At 44.9% G+C, this 19,940-nt stretch overlaps 1 protein-coding gene across 1 annotated transcript in view; it reads left to right on the forward strand.

Moving 5' to 3' along the window:
- Window positions 1-19,940, forward strand: part of ADGRD2 (adhesion G protein-coupled receptor D2) — a 73,714-nt gene that overhangs the window by 45,423 nt on the left and 8,351 nt on the right. The window contains exons 14-25 of the mRNA XM_056816912.1: window positions 5,875-6,004; window positions 6,638-6,741; window positions 7,266-7,368; window positions 9,878-10,031; window positions 11,022-11,155; window positions 11,651-11,766; window positions 12,911-13,031; window positions 16,238-16,279; window positions 17,396-17,449; window positions 17,559-17,763; window positions 18,759-18,817; window positions 19,881-19,928. Of these exons, the coding sequence (XP_056672890.1) occupies window positions 5,875-6,004; window positions 6,638-6,741; window positions 7,266-7,368; window positions 9,878-10,031; window positions 11,022-11,155; window positions 11,651-11,766; window positions 12,911-13,031; window positions 16,238-16,279; window positions 17,396-17,449; window positions 17,559-17,763; window positions 18,759-18,817; window positions 19,881-19,928 (1,270 nt within the window). The remainder of the gene's footprint in view (window positions 1-5,874; window positions 6,005-6,637; window positions 6,742-7,265; window positions 7,369-9,877; window positions 10,032-11,021; window positions 11,156-11,650; window positions 11,767-12,910; window positions 13,032-16,237; window positions 16,280-17,395; window positions 17,450-17,558; window positions 17,764-18,758; window positions 18,818-19,880; window positions 19,929-19,940) is intronic.

Genomic DNA, 19,940 nt, shown 5'->3' on the forward strand with positions numbered 1-19,940 from the left:
TCCATTGTAATTCTGCCCTCTGAGGCCAAGCAGAATGAGTTCAATTGCTCTCCCATAGGATGACCCTTCAAATACTTAATGGTAGCTATGCTGTCCTTTTTAAGTCTTTTTTCCCTCCCAGATTCTAAAACCAGGGTCTAGGATATAGTATAGTTTCTAGCAGGACTATGCAGGTAAATGTTTAGCAGCTAGCACAACATACTCTCAAGTTTCATCTGCATTATCAACATTTTCCCTTTGCTTTCTTAAATCTGGACAATCAACAAACAAAAAATGCCATCCTGATTTGTAGGATTTGCCTGTTTCCAAGGTGCGAATGTTCACAGGCGTTGGCTCTCTAAACCTCTCACCATCTTGGTCACTGTCCCCTGGCTACGCCCGATTTGTCAATGTCCTTCTGGGTATGTGGGACCCAGAATTGAACATAATATTCCCCTTGTGGTCTGACCAGGAGAGAGAGGAGAGGTACGATCACCACCCGAGTACTGAACAGAAAAATCCTATATTGAAATCAATGGTTCCATTAGCTTTCTTGCCTGACATGTCACCCCGATGACACCCATTAACACCCACATGGAGCTTTCTAGGCTCCAACACCCCTAGTTCTTACTCATATCAACTGTTGTCTGGCCATATCTTCCCTTTTCCATTACTGAGTTTAGTTTTGAGACCCCAATATAGAATTGGACACCGATTGCCACTGATTTCATCTCGTTAAATTTGATTGCTCTTTCCTACCTTCCATCACTCTGAATCTCATGGGCAGATCTAGACCAACAAGGAGTTAGGTGAGTCTGGCACAATCGCTATATGAGCCTTGGACCCCCAAGCCTCCTCCCCCATCTCCCCGTGTGAAGGCTGGGGAATACTCCTGCCCCCTCCAGCCCGTTAAAAACCTGTATCTTCTCCTACTCCATACATACCGGCTGGGTTTTCATATTTAAATATTGTTCTGACTTTCTGATTTTTCTTTTGGGTTTTTTTTCTTTTTAAAAATTCCTACTGATTTTCAAGGGAGCAGGTTGGGTTGGAGAAGGGAACATGGCTCCTTCCTCTTGGTTGAGGGGAGTGTGATAAAAGGGAATGTCAAGCCCTTCCCCTCCATATTATTGAAGGGTTGTTGTTGGGATAGGAGGGAATGTCCTGGAGTGATGGATTGAGGGACTGTTGCCTGCCTCATGTACCTTCAAACTAGATAAATAGCCATCATATCTATATCTACATACATGTATACTATACATAAATGATATACCTATACTGTGTATAGGTGTATTTTATGTATTGTAGAAAGCAGAGGAAGATTGTAAAATGATTCTTTAAAATGAGAATATATGGATATTTGGAGACATGGCCAGATATGTAACTACACACACATAAACACACATGTGAACATTCAAATATATTTGCATATATACACACATGTGTACACACATAGTCCAGTGACTCTACTCTGGTGAATCAAAGATCCTTTGTGAATATACATCTTTTTGGATCCTCACTCTTCACCCAGTAGCAGTACTATAATTAAGACTGACTCTACTATCAAAGATAATTATGTGGAAAGAGGGTCTCTTCTATGATAGCTAAACACTAATGTCTTTGATCCATGAGGCCTGGGAGAATATTGTTTGGAAACCATTCAAATAACAATTAATCTGACATCAAGATTCTCCAGTGGCCAAGGAACACTATTTCTCTTTCTGTACATTTTAAGAATTTACAATATTAAGAATATTTATAAGTTTGGAGAATAAAAAAACCCAAGACTTCAAGGAATAATACCTGGGTTCAAATTTTGACTGTAATTTACCAACTTGGTAACCATGAGCAAGTCTCTTTCCTTCTCTAGCCCTTAAGTTTTCTTCTATATAAAATTAATTGGTTGGAATAGATGGTATCAAAATTCCCTCCTAGCACTAAAGTGTTTACAATTCTGCATCTATTATATTATTGTTCCTGGAAATGATTCTTCTTATAGATTTTTCATCCATCACTAGAAAAATAATCAAGCTTTATAAAAATGGAAGCCCTTAATTTTGCCAATGTGAGAATGATTGTAATTGTAAAGTGCTATATAAATAAATGCAAGCAACCCATCATCAGTCCTTCATAGGCATTATGTCAGAAATGCCTCATTCTCAGGTGGAGACCCTAAGTTCTTAAATATCCTGCTGCTTTGGTCCTGGAAGGCCTTGCTATGCAGGAAAGATTTTTTAGGATAGGCCTTGCAACAGGTCCAGGATCCATTGCCCAAGGATCAGCCTGAATAAGCCTTGAGAAAGTGAGCCATTCTAGGGTAAATGTTTGGGGGCCACTGTAATCCAAGAAGATCGTCTATTATCCCCTGGCTAGAATGCTAGCTCCTAGACTCTGGGGTCTGTTTCTTTCTGGATCCTCAGCACCTAGGACAGCACTTGACCCATAATAGGCATTCAGTAAATGCTTAGGGATTTATAGATCAATCTACTAAATTGTTGGGAGGCTCCAGTCAACATCAGAGGAGGGAAGGAAACATTCAACACCAGTAATAATGGAGATCCTTGAAATGATGATGTTGATGATTTAATATTGTGACTTCCTAGAGATCTTCAGAATAACCCCACCTGACAGAGGAGGACCAAACATTCTTATTCTTATTTTTTTACAAATAAAAAAAACAGGGTTCAAAGAGGTTATAATTAATCTTGGTGATAAAATCTCCTGCCCTTTCCTTCTAACCATAGTAGAGGATGCAGAACTGAGGAATGTTTTAGTTCAGTCTCTCAAGTTGGTGTCCAATCAAAAATTCTCAACCCACCATCTATAAACTTGCTCTTTTAATATTTTGATAATGCTATTTACATGTAATTGGTTTCTTTTGCAATCCTATTATCTTCTTAAGCATTTTAAAACATTTTTCTGAGAAGGAAGACAGGAAAGAAGGAAAGTACCTACTATGTGCCGGGCACTGTGCTAAATTATCCTTATTTTACAGATGAGGAAATTGAGAAAAGGAGACAGAGTTAAGTGATTTGCTCAGGGTCATAGAGCTAGTATCTAAGGCCAAATTTGAACTCAGGTCTTCCTGACTCCAGATTCAGCACCTCCTAACTTACTCTAAGTGGGTCAGTAGGCTTCACCAGACTGTAAAAGGTGTCTGTTACTCAAAAAAGTTGACTAAGTTCTGCTCTAAGTGATCCAGGGTTCCTTATAAGAGGGGGCTTTGTCCATCAGGTACCTAAACCCCATAAAAGTCCAGCTATAGTAATAGTGAGGCAGCTAGGTGATGCTGTAGTTAAGAGAACTTAGCTTGGAATCAAGAAAACTCAATTTCCTGAGTTTAAATGTGACCTTAGACACTTACTAGCTGTATGACCCTGGACAAGTCATTTAACCCTGTTTGCCTCAGTTTCTTTATCCAGAAAATGAATTGGAGAAGAAAATAGCAAGAAATTCCAGAATTTTTGCCAAGGAAACCCCAAATAGGGTCAGGAAGAGTAAGACACTCAACAACAATAATAATATTGTGAACCTTAAAATTTCACAGACTTATGAATGTTAAAAATTTTATTCCACATTAAGGAATCCTCAAATTCCCTACTGAGAAACATTCCCCATTTTGATGTGAGTACTCGCCAGGATCAGAAATGGGAGGACCTCTATTCCACCCGTACTTAAGAATGCTTTAGGGCAGAAAACTCCTTGCTAAACAAAGTACTTGGATTCATGCTTATGGTGGGGCAAGGAGTTCTTTGAGCCAGGCCTGTTTTTAGAATTGATACAATGGGATGCTAGGTACCTAAAGGGGTTGGGCAAGTTTTCTCTTGATGAGATTAGTTGACTCAGCTGTGTTTTCTCTTGTTCAGACTTACTGAGGAGATTGGTCGACACAGCAGCATTTTTTCTGATTCAGACTTACTGAGGAGATTGGCCGACTTAGCAGGAATTTAGATGGGCAGTCCTTTGGAAAGTGTCTGCAGTGATTGGTAGATGTAGGGACTTAGGGGAGGTGACATGGGAGAAAAACCCCTATATAAGAAAAAGCAGAATCTCTTGATGGTATATCCTTTTGGAGAAATCCTTTTGGAGGAATTCCTTTTGGAGGATCTCTCATGAGGACCGCTTGGGAAGAATCTCTTGAGAGAGGCTCTGGAGAAGGGAAGCTCTTGGAGGACAATCTCTAAGGAGGTCTCGCTGGAGCTCCTCTAAGGGGACTCTGTCCCTCTGGAGGCTCTGGAGAGAGGCCCTTTGGAACAGTCTCTCGCTGGAGCTCTCTCTGGTGAAGTCAGCTGAGATGGAGCTGGCCTAGTGTCACTAGAATCCTTGTTTAGGCAGACCTTGTGGTGAGTGTTAAAAGACTGACTGACTGATTCTCTCTCTTAAGACTCAGGTCTAGGCCATATTGGCTTGCGGCCCTTCATAATTATTCCTTTCCTACTCTTTCTCTCTCTAATTCCTCATTATATTATTAATTAAAAATCTCTATAAAACCCATTGGGTATTTGAATAATTGGGAGTATTTCCCTGGTAACCACCTTATATTTGATTTAAAAACCAAGACACTGTAGTGAAACATATTTTCTGCGGTCAAATTTACTCACCCTCCCTTATATCTATCACAATTTATATCTTCCACTATTTTAATCACTACAGTTTAAAACCTCAATCATTTTAAATCTCACAATACCGTGATAATTAACCATGGATAAAACCTTACAACTATTTGGTACTTTTTAAAAAAACTAATGTTTGAGCTTACAGAGGATGGAGTCAGAAGGGACCTTTCTTTTCTGGGTAAAAAAACTGAGGCCCAGAGAGATGTAGGGAACTGCCCAATGTTAATTAGGTAGTCTTTGCTAAAAGCAAGATTTGAACCCAGGTCCTTTGACTCCAGGTCCAGCATGCATTCCTCTGTACTATGCTTCCTTTCCTTCAAGCTTGACCCAGGTCCCAAGAATGACAAAGCCAAGATTTAAACTTCAGGTCCTTGGAATTCACATCCAGGGTCATTTCTGAGACATCACTTCCCCCTCAAATTCTCTCTTTGTGACAAAGAAAAGGTTAAAGAAAATCAAATGGATGGAGCAATCTTATCTGAGAATATAGGCAGCATTCCATATCAGAGTTATAGGGTAATACCTTAGAAACAAAGAAGGAAGAAAGGAAGGGACAGAGGGAGGGGAAAAAGGAAACAAATGTTTATTAAGCACCTACTATGTGCCAGGCGCTATCCTAAGCATGTAACAAATATGACATTATTTGGGGGCCCCTAGAGGGCTCAGTGGATAGAGTAGCAAGCCTAGAAATGAGAGGTCCTGGGTTCACCTAGCCCGATTACCTAGCCCTTACTGCTCTTCTGCCTTGGAACTGATACAAGACAGAAGGTAAGAGCTTTTTGAAAAATGCAAATATTATCTTATTTGACCCTCACAACAGCCCTGGGAGGAATTGTGCTCCTGGGTGCTATTATTATCCTCATTTTACAAATGAGGAACCTGATTCAGAAGTTGAATGATTTGCCCAGGATCACACAGATAAAAGGTATCTGAAACAGGATTTGAACCAAGGTCTTTATGACTTCAAACCCAACACTGTATCTATTGCACCCCCACTGTCCCACCACCCAATCCTGTCTCAGAGAGAAGCAACCCACACTGAGTTTCTCCTGATAGGACCCTTGTGGTCCAAGTAGAATAAGTATGATCACTCCCATTTTACAGATAAGGAAGAACTGAATGGAAAATGATCCTGTCAAGGTCAGATATCAAGTTGGTGGCAGGATTAGAATCCAGCATGGAAGCAGTGATCTCATCCCCACTTCGCTTGGGGGGGGGGGTGCAGGCAATGTGAGCTCATTCTAATTCAAGGACCTCTGTTTTCTTCTCCCTATGCCAGCCCTGAAGGGGCTGGAGGCTCCTGGTCCACCAAAGGATGTTCAGTGATTGCTCAGCACCAAGAATCTACATCCTGTTTCTGCAACCATAGCACCAACTTTGCCATCCTCTTACAGGTGTATGATCTCCAGGTGGGTCAGGGAAAGGGAGAGGAGGGCACATTCAGCTAAATCAGTCCCAGAAACTGTGAGATGGCATAGTGCTTAGAATATAGGACTTGGAATCTGGAAGACCTGAATTTAAATCCTACCTTAGGCTACTAACTAGGTGATCTTGTCAAAGTCATTTTCCTAGAATGGGCCTCAGTTTCCACATCTGTAAAGTAAGGAAAATAATAGCACCTGACTCCTAGGGTTATTGTGAGGATCAAATGAGATAATATGCCAAGCACTTTGCTAACTTTAATGTGCTACAGAAATGCCAACTGCTATTATTATTATCATCATCATCATCAGTAATAATGAAAAGTTGAGGAGAGGTTGGAGAGGAAGGGTAGTGGGAGAAAGACAGAAAGAAGAGGGATATTAGAGTTGGAAGAGACATGGGAATGCAAATTGTTAGAACTGGGAAGGAGCTCAAAACATACAATATCCAAACTGTAAGGAAACTTAAATGCCATCTAATGCACCCTCCTCACTTTGAAGAACCAACAGGCAGACAGGGGAAGTGACTTGGTCCAACTGGTCATCCCAATCTAGGCAGAACAAAAGGTCAGAAAGACCACCGATCTCCATGTGGTTTGCCTTGTTCATTTTTCCACACAGAGGAGCTCTGAGGAGGAGTCTGTGCTGAAAACCCTTTCTTTCATTGGCTGCGGCGTGTCTTTTTGTGCCCTCATCACCACCTTCATCCTTTTCCTGGCTGTTGGGTAAGGAGTTCTCAGCTACCTGATGAAACCTACCCTAGAGACCCCCAGGGCTTGTGTGACTCCCTTCTCAAACATCTTCAGGGAAAGAAATGTGCAAATGCTCTCTCCAATTTGACCCCATTGCCTAGCTGTACTTAATGACCAGAGCTCTAACTTTATTCCAGCTAAAGGTGGGAAGAGGTCATGGGGACTTTGTACTCAGATAAGGTTTTGGGAAAGAAAATTGGTAGCTCAGCTTGTTTTCCTTCCTTCTCTTCTTCCCATCTTCACTCTTCTCACACTGCCAATTCTTCCTCTACCTCCTCCTCATTTCTTCTTCCTCCCCCATCTCATCTTCCTTTTCTTCATCCTCATCTCTCTTCCACTCACCCTTCTCCCTCATCTTTTCCTTCTCATCTCCTTATCCTCCTCACCTCCTTTTCCTCATTATCTCTTCCTTTTTTACCTCTTTCTCTCTTCTTCCCTCTCATCTTCTTCCTTCCTTCTTCCCTTCTCCCTCACCTCTTTTCTTCTGTCTTTCCCAGGCTCCCACAGTCTGAAAGGACCACCGTTCACAAGAACCTTATCTTTGCTCTAGCAGCTGCTGAAGCCCTTCTCATGTTCAGCGAATGGGCAAAAGCCAAGAAGGTGGGCAGTCCAAATCCTATAGATGTGCTTATAGGTCAGAACATGGAAGATGGGTCCTGCCTAGACAGAGAAGGCTACAACGTTTCTCACCTCTCCATCCTCATTACCTCCCTGAAAGCGAAGAAGGAACAGTACAGAGAGTTTCCATCATAGAGGCAGAAATCTGGAGTCCCAGAGCAGTTCTGTATCAATCCATTCAAAACCAAGGGTCATGAGACAATGTGTTTTCTCGTACTGGGCTAACCTGACAGTACAACATTAGTAAAGACATTTAACCAGATAGCTGAACAAAATTAATGGTTTTTTTTAATTGCCCCATACACACTCTCCCATCTGCTACTGCATAATCATTGGGAAAGATTACACAAACAACAAAGAAATTACATGGAGGAGCCTATGTACACTAGGCAACTGGAGCAGCTAGGTGGCACAGTGGATAGAGTACTGGGTCTCAAGTTAGGAAGCTCTGAGTTCAAATCTGGATTCAGACACCACTATGTGACCAAGTCAAGTCACCTAATCTCCATTTAACCATTTCCTCAACTGTTAATTAGACAGTGATAGCATCTACCCTGCAGGCTTATTGGAAGATCAAATGAGAAAATATTTATAAAAAGGCACTTAGGGGGACAAGTAGGTAGGTAGTTCTGTGAAATGAGAGCCAGGTCTAGAGACAGATAGGCAGTCCTGGGTTCAAATCTGGCCTCAGATACTTCCTAGTTGTGTGACCCTGGGCAAGTCACTTAACTAATCCCATTGTCTAGCCCTTACTGCTCTTCTGCCTTGGAACAAATACACAGTATTGATTCTAAGATGGAAGGTAAAGAGTTTACAAAATAAATTTTAAAAAATTTAAAAAGCACTTAGCACAGTGCCTGGCACATAGTAAGTGGTACATATGGGTTAGTTATTATTCTTAATGCAGGCCTCTGATACTGCAGGCTCTGTTAGTGTCCTCTCTGATGATGTCATCACACACTGCTCTCAACTCCTCTCTCTGCTGCCATCTGCTGGTCCCTAGCTGTAACACATCACTTGCTGCTTTTCTGACATTGACCATTAGAGGTAAAGGGACAGCCTTGAACTCCTTTGTGATTCTAGAGTCCCAGCAGACTAAGAGGAGATGCCTTTGGGCAGTTTTACTCCGTCTTTAGAACTATTTCTTCCAGAACTACTCAGTCCAAACTCAGATTAGCTAAATCATAGCTCCAAAATGTCTTTGAATTCCTTTTGTGCGTCAGAGTTGATGGCCTGGATCCCCTTCAAATCATTCTGGGAATTCCACCTAGGAAGTCTGCAATAAAGTAAAATTGGGGATTCTTTCCAACCTGTTCCTCTGTTTCCTCTTGCATCAAATAGGGATCAAGATGGAAAAGGTCTGGATAAAGCTGGTAAACTCTATCCTATTTCCTCCTCACCCCCAAAACACAAACCAGGACATTCCTTCCCTCTGTACCTCTGAACCCTCAGAGGTACAGAGGTCCCTCTGAACTTCAAAACCACCAAGAAGGCAAACTGAGAGAACTAAATGAATCTCAGAAATGGAAAGTGATTTACCTAGGGTCATATAGAATTAGGAGCAATCAAGACTAAAGCCCAGGTCTTCTGACTTTTCCTGTCCCATTCATTCTGGTGAATCAATCTATTACTTAATGAACATTTTTTTTAATTCATACCTTCCATCTTAGAATCAGTGCTAAATATTGGTTCCAGGGCAGAAGAGTAGTAACATCTAGGCAATTGGGGTTAAGTAACTTGCCCAGGATCGCACAGCTAGGAAGTATCTGAGGCCATCCTTGAACCCAGGACCTCCCATCTCTGAGGCTGGCTCTCTCCACTGAGGCATCTAGCTGCCACTTAAGAAACATTGATTAAGTCTCCACCATGTGAACCACCCTCCCAATGTTGGTACCAATTTTTAACAGTAATTCTAACCTATCATCTTGAGCTTTACAAAATGCTTCACATATGATCTTATTTTGGTCCTCCCAACTGCCTTTGAGGCAGATGGTATAGAATATTATCCATCATCTCCATCTTCCTGATGAAATTTTATCTCAGAGACATGAAGTGGCTTTCCCAATACTAATCATTAATGATAGAAACAGGACTTGAGTCCAGGTCTTTTCCATCTCTGGTATTCTTTCCATATGTCACACCATTAATCATTCTTTCAGCCATGGATTGATGCTGCCCTTAACTTCTACTTTCTTTAGCATTTTAGCCTCTTAACTGCTCATTTCTCTAGCATCTTACAATTTAAAAGATGTTTTCCTCTCAAAACAGCCTCGTGAAGTAGGAGGTGCTCAGTTGTCCCCATTTATGGAGCAGAAAACCGAGGTTCAGGTATAGGAAATGGCTTTTCCTGAGTACAGGTGAGCCTCAGACTCAGACACAGCTCTCCTAACTTGAGTTCCATGAGTGAGGAAGGAGAGACTGTGGTGCCTGAGATGGCTCAGAGCATGGATGGTGATACACCAGCCTTTGTGCTTGCCCTTCCTGGTCCCAGGTGATGTGCATGGTACTGACAGCCCTCCTGCACCTCTTCTTCATGGCTGCCTTCACCTGGATGCTGGTGGAGGGCCTCCTGCTATGGAGTAAGGTCGTAGCTGTCAACATGAGAGAGGGCCAGAGGATGAAATTTTACTACGTGATAGGCTGGGGTAAGGACCAAGTTCCAGGAGGCCCCCAAAGGAAAGGGGGTGGGAGGGAGGGGAGAAGATGACTGTCCCCCATTACTTTTGCCCCAAGTAATATCTAAGGGATATAGCCTATGTGAGAGGGAGGCCTATATTTGGACCAAAATGTTGTGGAAAGTGCCAGATTTGGGGTCAATGCCTGGGACCAAGTCTTGGACCTCCTACTTACTGCCTTGTGGCCCTGGAGAAATTGCTTAACCTTCCTGGGCGTCAAGAATCTCTAAAGTCTCTTTGAATTCTAAATCCTGATGATCCACCCTGGATTAGGAATCCATACTGCCTCTGATCTTGAGCCTGGATTGGAGCCATCACTACATATACCCAAATCCTGTCCCTGATGATCTCTCTCAACCCAGAGGCAAACTTTCAGTTCCCCATACTGCAGCTTGAACCATTCTCCTCATTTCATCAAGGAAAAGGGAGAAGAGATAACCCCAGGGTGCAGGAGGTTGGCCTGAAAAACTGAAGCTGTTTTGGTCTGGCATTGCTGGGGATTATGCAGTTAGGTGGTACAGTGAATAGAGTGCTGAGTCAGGAAGACATCTTCCTGAGGTCAAACAAGCTGTGTGACCCTGGGCGAGTCACTTAACTCTATTTGCCTCAGCTTCTTTATCTGTAAAATGGGCTGGAGAAAGAAATCTCAAATCACTCCAGTATCTCTGCCAAGAAAACCCCAAATGGAGTCCCCATAGCCTTGTAAAATAGGAGGTTCTCCGTTGCCCCCATTTTATAAATCAGTAAGCTGAGACTCGGCTATAAGGAATGACTTTACCCAAGTACAGATCAACCTCAGATTCTGACCAGGTCTCCTAACTTGAGTTCCATGAGTAAGATGGGAAGGACTGTGAGACCTGAGATGGCCCTAAATGTGGGTGTTGAAACTATCAAACAAATATTTGGAGAAATGATGGTTGATATTCTGTTGGTCTTGAGTTCATCCTTCCTCTCTTGCAGGTCTCCCAGTGGTCATTGTAGGTATCACTCTGGCTTCTTCCTTTGATGGCTACATGGCTGATCACCACTGCTGGCTGAGCTTGCGGAATGGGGTCATCTGGGCCTTTGCAGGACCTGTCCTTTTTGTACTGACTGTGAGCAAAGGGCAGGAACAAGGGAAAGTCTCAGGGGATGGCTGAGGTCAGACAGGAAGATAATATTCAATGGAGCTTGAATGAGAAGGTTCCAAGAAGTCCATGAGAATGGTGCATCCTATGGGGAGTGGCAGTGGGTTTGGGGAATTAGGATGAAAGGTGAGAATCCAAGGGACCAGGGATAAAACTTAGAGCAGAAGAAAAGAAAGAAAACGGATCCCAAGGGGAAGTGGGATAGGATTTTAGAGGACTAGATTAGGAACAGGAAAACTGCAGGTCCTAGGAAAAATGATCAGTTGTTTGGGGGAACGAGAATAGGGAAAGGAGGATATGAACCAAAAGGACAAGAGGGGCAGATAGGAGTGAACCTGAGGGTCTAGTTCCACTTTAGTAGTTCTTGATGGGGAGTGATAGAACCGAGGGGGAAAGCTGGAAGAAGGACCAGATGTGGATAAATAGAAGCAGAACATGTCTGCTCTGCATCTGGCCCCACAGGTGAATACCTTCATCTTGTTCCGAGTGGTGATAATCACTGTGTCCAGTGCCCGGCGACGTTCCAGGATGCTGAGCCCCCAACATAGCCTGGAGAGGCAGATTGGAGTCCAGATATGGTGAGGGTCACAGAGACCACCTGGTGGGACTGGGTGCCAAAGACAAATTTTCACTGACAACCTGAATTTGATGGAGGAACACTCAGGTCGGTGGGCACTTCTAACCTAGAATCTGTGGGCATCCATGTTGGCATAGAAGATAGAATGCTAGACTGGTAGTCAGGAACACCTAGCTTCAAATCTCATTTCTAGCATTAGCTGGATGAACATGGGCAACAAACAACATCTGTGAACTTGTTTCCTGAACTGAAAAAAAAATGGAGATAAAAATATCTATATTCCTCAGTGTTTTGAGGCTCATATAAGTCAATGTATGCAATATGCTTTGCAAATATTAAAATATTGTAGAAATGACATTATTATTAGTGAAAAGTACATTGAATTGGAATCAGAAGACTTGGGTTGAGTCCTAGCCATGAAGCCAAAGAGTCTAGATGGACCCCTTCTCAGATGTTTCACCAGCCTTCCCCAGGACCCCAAACCCCTGCTTCCTTCTTATTCCTCTGTCCAAGCTACCCCATTCTCAGAATGTTTATAATTATTATGCCTTTTCAGAGTAGTGTTTTAAATATGTAAACTAAAATATACAGAATTACAAAGAAAAACAATTATATTGAAATAGGTATGAAAAAAATTTAAGTTCATGAACCTCAGGTGCAGAGCCCTCCAATTCTAATTGAATCTCACCTCACCCTCTGCCCTCTGTATAATTTACATATGGAGAAACTGAGTCAGAGAAAGGGGAAGTTAATTGTACATGATCGTACAGCTATTCTTTTTTTTTTAAACCTTTACCTTCCATCTTGGAATCAATACTAAGTATCAGTTCCAAAGCAGAAAAGCAGTACAGGTTAGGCAATTATGGTTAAGTGACTTGTCCAAAGTCATACAACTAGGCAGTGTCTGAGATCAGATTTGAACCCAGGACCTTCCATCTCCAGATTTGGCCTACCCACTGTCCCCATACAGCTGTTCTTATAGGATGATGGGAAGATAGGACAGAAGGATTCCAGTTACCCTTCCCTATCCTTGGTCTTTTTTGGTACGGGGGAGGGAGCAGGGACCTACCTATTCGCTGGTATGTTCTACCTTCCTCATCACCGGCTTCTGTCCTGATGGGGCTCTTTTTCCTTTTTTCTCCCAGGGCAACAGTGAAGCCTGTGTTAGTGCTGCTGCCAGTTCTGGGCCTGACGTGGCTGGGCAGCATGCTGGCCCACCTCAGCATGGCCTGGGCATATGTGTCCATCATCCTCAACTCTTTCCAGGTACCCCCACTCAGGAGACAATGGAGGAAAAGCAGGGCTGGGTCTGGTCTATTGTCCAGTCTACCTGGGCACCCAGATCCCCCCACACTTCCTACTTATCATTCCTCTGCTCAAGGTGTCCCAGAAGTCCAAGAAGGTGACCCAGAAGTCCAAGCAGAATACCCACACTCCAGGATTGGTGTTTGATGCTGGTGTGACAAAATCACTTTACCCAGAATCAGAGCAGTCATAGGATTTGTTACTGAAAAGCCATCCCCCAGTCTGACTCTCATTTTACAGATGGGGAAATTGAGATAGATTACTTGCCCGAAGTCATACAATTAGTAAGTTAAAAAGCTGGGATTCAAACTCAGATTCAGATGTTTATTGTTTTGAATTGAATCAGGTCCTCTGGTTCCAAATCCAGGACTCTGCACTTTCTCCTGCCCTTTTGCCTCTTTATGAAATGAGAAAAATTGGCCAAATCAGAGGAACTGAATTTAAGCCCTCAGCCCTAACAATTACTGGCTGTGTGGCCTTGAACAAGTCATGTCACTTCTCTGGACCTCAGTTGGAGTCGATGGCTTCTGAGGTCCCTTCCAGCTCTACACATAATGATGTGATCCTAGCTTCATGTGGTGTAACTTTAAGAGTCTCTGGCTCTCTTCTAGCCTCATCTGTGAAATAGAGAGCATACTGCTCTGGAAAGCTGTGTGAATTATCCTTGTGGGGTCTTGCCCCACAAGGCAGAGAAGCCCAAACACTGGAGCAGTGGGGTCCTTGGAGTGAGGGCAGGAGGGGATGATGGATGGATATCCCAGAAGAAGCCATGTGGTGAAGGTGGGAAGAGGGAGGGAGACACAGATCTCGGCTTCCAGGTCCTGTACATGGCTGATGGACATTCATCTTGGCCCAGGTCTGAGGAAGTGTTGGGCTACATCCCCCAAAGCGCTTCCCACGCACACCCCCGTGCTCCACGGGCATCATTTCCAGGGGTTGCAGACTCCATCTGGACTAACTCCATGGAGTATCTATGGGATAGTCTCCTCCCCCATCCAGTCCAGCTTCCAGCCACTGACCCTTGTCTCTTCTTGGGGAAGAAGAAAACATCTGAAACTCATTCACCCTGAACTGATGGGGACCTCTCTCCCTGCCTATCTCTGGCTTTGTTTTCTCTCTCTTCCTTCCTCAGACCTTCTCTCTTTCTCTGTCCATCTCCGTGTCTCTGTTTCTTTTTCCTTATCTCTACCTGTCTCTCCTTGTCCCTGGTATCTCTCTTGGAAATCTCCCAGGCTCTTGCTCAGCAGAGAAGCAGGATTCAGTGGAGAGGGGCAGTGGAAAGTGGACTGCAGACAAAGTACTCAGGATTGCTCCCAATTTCTTCTGCTCCACCCCAGAGCTACTCATTCCCAGTTTTTGTTGTTCAGTCATTTTCAGTCGTGTCCAATTCCTCGTGACGCCATTTGGAATTTTCTTGGCAGAGATACTGTAGTTGGTCAGGGAAACAGGGTTAAGTGACTGCCCAGGGTCACCTAGCCAGTAAGAGTCTTATGGTCAGATTTGAACTCAGGAAGATGAGGCTTCCTGACTTCAGGCCCAGCCACTGTACCCACTCATTCCTCCTATACATGGGCTTTAGCTCCCTGGTTGCCATAGCCCTCCTTTGCCTCTGACCAGTTCCTCTCCCTCTAGATTTCTCCCTCTGCCTGATGCAGTCTGAATTCATGCACATTCCTCTCTGCGTGTCTGCCTCTTCCTCGCTCTTTCTAGCCCCCTCTCTTTTTGTGTGTCTGTCTCTGCCCCCATTTCTGTTTCTGCCTCTCCGTTTCTGGTCTAGCTCAGTCTCTCATGGCTCTCTTCCCTGCCCTAGTCTCTCCTCTGCACTTCCATGTGTGGCTCTCCCTTGCCCATCTCTACCATTGGCTCTCCTGGGCTCTCCATCTCTTTGCTTCTGTTTCCATGGATTTCCGTTTCTCTCTTGGTGCTGTCTCTCATGGACCCAGAAGGCAATGGCAAGTTCAGAACGTTAAAACATAAAATTGTGATGGAATATAGAAAGTTAGGGTTGGTAGGGGCTTTTGAACACAGACTATGGGGCAGAATGGGGCTTTAGAGGAATACATAGGGCAAGGTAACACCTACTATGTGTTATGTGCAGTGGAGAGAATGCTGGGTCTGGAGTCAGGAAGATCCATCTTCCCAGAGTTCAAATCTAGCCTCAGACACTTACTAGATGTGTGACCTTAGGCAAGTCACTTAATCCTGTTTACCTCAGTTTCCTCATCTGTAAAATGAGCTGAAGAAGGAAATGGCAAGCCATTCCAGTATCTTTTACATGTTTATTTATTTATTTATTTAAAAAAATTTTAATGACCCTTACCTTCTGTCTTAGAATCAATACCATGTATTGTTATAGGGATTTAGCAAGAGCAATGTTAAAAAAAACCCTAAAACAGTATTGGTTCTAAGGCAGAAGAGCTAGGCAATGGGGGTCAAGTGACTTGCCCAAGGTCACACGACTAGGAAGTGTCTGAGGCCAGATTTGAACCCAGGACCTCCCATCTCTAAGCTTGGCTCTCAATCTGCTGAGCCACCCAGCTGCCCCCCACTCTAGTATCTTTGACAAGAAACCCCAAAAGGGGTGACAAAGAGTTGGACACAACTGAATAAAACAATAGGTGCAAAGCACTTTACAAATATTCTTACTTGATCCTCTCGAAAGCCCTTTGAGGTAGATGCTGTCCTTATTCCCATTTTACAATGGAAGAAACTGAGGCAAACAGAGCTTCCGTAGCTTGCCGAGGGTCACACAAGTAGTAAGAGGCGGAGGCTGGATTTGAACTCAGAATTGACGGAGTTCCTTTAGAACATAGTATGTTGGAAGGGTCCCAAAAACGGAATTTAGGATCTAGAACTTCAGACCTGGAACTCTAGTTCAGCGGGCACATCCCAGGGAGTCTCTAACCCAGCTCCATCCCTCAGTGCCTCAGGACTGGAGGAAGGAGGAGGTTATTCCTGAACCGCCGGAGTTTCTGACCATGTGGCCACTAGAGGGCAAAATCTCCCAAAGGAACCGCTCGCGTCGGCGGAAAAGGGAGCGGGTGCTCGGCGGGAGTCCGTCCTGGGCTCCTGCTGCCCCTGGCCCTGGCATCCCCAGGGCAGCTAGATGATTCCCGAGCCCCAGAGCCGAGGTCACGACGCTGTCCCCTTCTGTGTTGTATTCCCAGGGGCTGTACATCTTCCTGGTCTACGCCGTCTACAACAACGAGGTGAGTGGTGGGGAGCACCCTAAGACTTCGGGGGTCTCAGATTGTGCACCAGTTCCCCCAGCCCCCTGGCCCGGGGTCCCTAAAGCGAACGGTGCAGGCTAGCGAAGGAGGGAGCTAAGACTGTCCAAGGGAAGGAATATCTTCAAAGGCTGAAATCAGAGACTCTTTGAGCGACTACGCCGACAACGACGATCCCGGGATGCTAAGGTAGAGCCATTCAGCCCAAGTGACTTGCCCAGGGTATCTTGCACAGTTAGTAGGCATCCCAGATGAGACTGGTCCTCCATGTCCAGGGCCACTGGGATTCTAGGTCAGCCCTAACTGAGCGGGACCCTCCACTGAAGAACCTTCCTTCAAAGGCTGGAAACTCATCCCCTCTGAAGGCAGCCAATGGTGGTGTACAATTCTGCTTGTTAAAAAGCATGACCTTGCATTAAGCAGAAATCTGCCTTCCACCCCTCGCTCCTCGTTCCACGGTCAGGGATCAAGCAGAATAAGTCTACTGTCTATCCCTCACCAAAGCAGCTGTGTGCATGCAATGGCTAGAGCGGGCTAGAATCAGGAAGACCTGAGTTCAAATCTAGATTCAAGACACTTTGTTGTGGGAAGTCACTTAACCTCTGCCTCAGTTTCCTCAACTGCAAAATGGGGATAATAACAGCATGTATTTGCAAAAAGCACTTAGCACAATGTTTGACATATAGTGGGTGGTATATAAATGCTTTTTTCCCCTTTCTCATCCACGTGAGACCCCTTCAGCTATCTAGAGGCAGAAATCATAATTTCCCCTCCAGCTGGCTCTTTTATATGGCACCTGATTGGCTCTTGGGGACTGGCTCCTAGAACTAAGCTCCAAAGCTGTCTCTAAACTGAAGCTAAATCAGGGTTTGCTGCCCCTGCTACAAGACTAATGAGATGCCTGTGGGAACAGCAGAAAGAGCATTAGACTAGGTGCATGCCTAATTCTAGCCTTCAACTGGGTGACCTTGGGAGAGTCACTTCCCAGGTCTTTGTCTCCTCCTCTGTCAAATGAGACAGCTGGACTCCCCAGCTCTGGTTTTGTGGCAAGATTACCACAGGTCTGGTCCCTGTTTCTCCTCTCACTCCCCACCCCAGGTTAGACAAGCCATACAGAGGATGAAAGAGAAAAAGAAAGCTCTCTTGTTCACAGTAAGTATCTCATGCAAGATGCTGTGGGGAGCTGGAATGATCTGATAGCTCTTTGCCTCAGCTCTGTCTCCTCTCTCCTACTGACTCTGATTCACACCCATATCCCCAGCCTTGGGACTCCAGCTTTCTTGGAGCTATCCTGAGGACAGACTCAAGGCTTTGTGGCTTACAGAACTGTTCCCGGCCAATAAACTACTCAAGAAACCCCATGAACGCTGCTTCCTGGGAGATGAAGAAAGGAAATCCTCCTGGCCTCACCCGCAGCCCCTCTGCAGCAGCCCCAGCCCCTCTCCAAAGGGACATCGCCCACCAAGGTACGAGGGGCCCCCTCTCCCTCTGACTGCAAGCAAGTCACTGTGCCCTGCTCTGGAGCCCCCTCTCAACATGGGACTGTCATCTTCAGAAGTGGAGCATAGTAGAAAGAGTGCTCAGCTAAAACAAAGTAAAAAGTCCGGGTTTGATGATGATGATGATAAAGGATAATAATATTCGCATTTACGTAGTGCTTGAAGGTCTGCCAAGTGCTTGACAAGCATTAACTCTTAGGATTCTTACAACAATCCTAGGAGATAAGTATGGTTATTATCCCCATTTTATAGATGAGGAAACTATGAAGAAAGAAGTTAAGTGACTTGCTCAGGTACAAATAGTGTCTGGTACAGGATTCAAACTCAAGTCTCCTGGCTCAGAGTCCAGCAATCTCCCCACTCTACCACCTAGTAGCTGCCTGTTCCAAGTCCAGGCTCTGACACTTAGTGGTGGCATGACCCAGAGCAAGTCACTCAACCTTAACTAAGCCTTGATTTCCTCATCTATAAGATAGGAATACTAATTCTTGTCTAGACTACCCCACAAAGCTTTTGGGAGAAAAGTGCTAGTCCTCAACAGACTAGAGAAATGGAAATAATCTGAATTATCTAAAAAAGATCTTTGATAGCAACACCACCAATGGTTGTTAGAGATGGAACAGACTTTTGAACACGATGAATTTCTTCTTTAAAAAAAATCTTACCTTCCATTTTAGAATCAATACTGGGTATTGATCCCAAGGCAGAAGAGTGGTAAGGGCTAGGCATTGGGGGTTAAGTGAATTGCCCAGGGTCACACAGCTAGGAAGTGTCTGAGATCAGATTTGAACCCAGGACCTCCTATCTCCAGGCCTGACTCTCTATCCATTAGCTGCCCCCCAATTTTTATCATCTTCTTGAATTCAGTGGCACAGACTAAGGAGGGTGGCTTGTTCTTTGTCCATGTCTGAGCTCTGTTAAAGACAAACTTTAACACAACTGATGTTTTCTTAAAACTCTAGGCAGTTTTGGTGCCAAAATCCCAGTGGGCATTTCATCCATCGTGTCACTGGAAAAATCAGTAAGTTGTCTTTGGGCTTGGTGTTTGGGGATAGGAACAGTCTCTGGAGCCTCGAACTCGGGTCTAGGAGGTGCCACAGATTCTGAGAGCAGCTGGGACCAGGCTGCCCATCATAAAATGCCCTTAGACCCCAGAATGTCAGAGCTGAAAGATACAGAGAAGCATGGAGCATTCTGGCTGAGAGAGAGAGCTCCAAACACAGAATATGGAGCTGGGAACTTCGCCCATCAGGGCTGGATGGGATCTTAGACCACAGAATGCTAGATGGTAGGGCACAGCTTGTGTGGCATGGAAGAGACCTCCAGACCACCTTATCTAACTCCTCCATTTTAAAGCTAGCTGAGAGCCAGAGATGAAAAGTGATTAGCCCAAGTGAGTCAAGGACTGGGACCCCCACGTCCTGACTTGTGCATGGCTCTTTGTACAACATTAAAGCTGCCTCTGGTCCCTTGGACTAACCTGGGCTAACCCAGGACTGGGTGATGCTTTTACTGTGCAGCCCACAAACCAGCCAGGAGGGCAAAGAAGGGTTTGTCTAGGCAGAGCCCTGATCAAATGTTCTAAATTCTCCTGAGGCTCCCACATCCCTTTCCTATGCCTCTGACGGACCACCCTGAGCCCAGGGGGGGATTTCCACCCTCTAGGGGCTGAGCACTCAGCTGGGCATTCAGTTTCTGGGCAGAAGAGCCCTAGGGAGGTGCTAGCTGGGAGAAGAGCCAGGTGACAAGATTTCTGAGACCAGGAGCATTAATCTCCACATGGTGTCTGAATGCCAAGGCCAAGAGACGGAGGGAGGCTGAGAGATCGAATCAGTTTGTTGCTGGGCTGGTGTTCTGAGAGGAGGAGGGGAGAGGAGGGAACCGTTTCATAACAGCTGCAGCTGTTGGGAAGGGGTGGGGGGAGGCGGTCAGTCAGCCCCTGATCTGGTCCAGGAGGTGGGGAGAAGCTAGCCACCCTCCCACAGACCCTCTGTGTCCCCCACACTCTCGGGGCAGGGAGGGATCCTAGGGCATAGGCTTAGAGCTGGAAGGGACTCATCTGGTCTAACCCCGACATTTTATAGAAGGAGAAACGGAGGCCCAGAGAGGAAGAAGGTCACAGGAGGAGACCAGTAAGCCCCTTC

This window comes from Monodelphis domestica, chromosome 1, assembly GCF_027887165.1.
Source record: "Monodelphis domestica isolate mMonDom1 chromosome 1, mMonDom1.pri, whole genome shotgun sequence".
NCBI lineage: Eukaryota > Metazoa > Chordata > Mammalia > Didelphimorphia > Didelphidae > Monodelphis > Monodelphis domestica.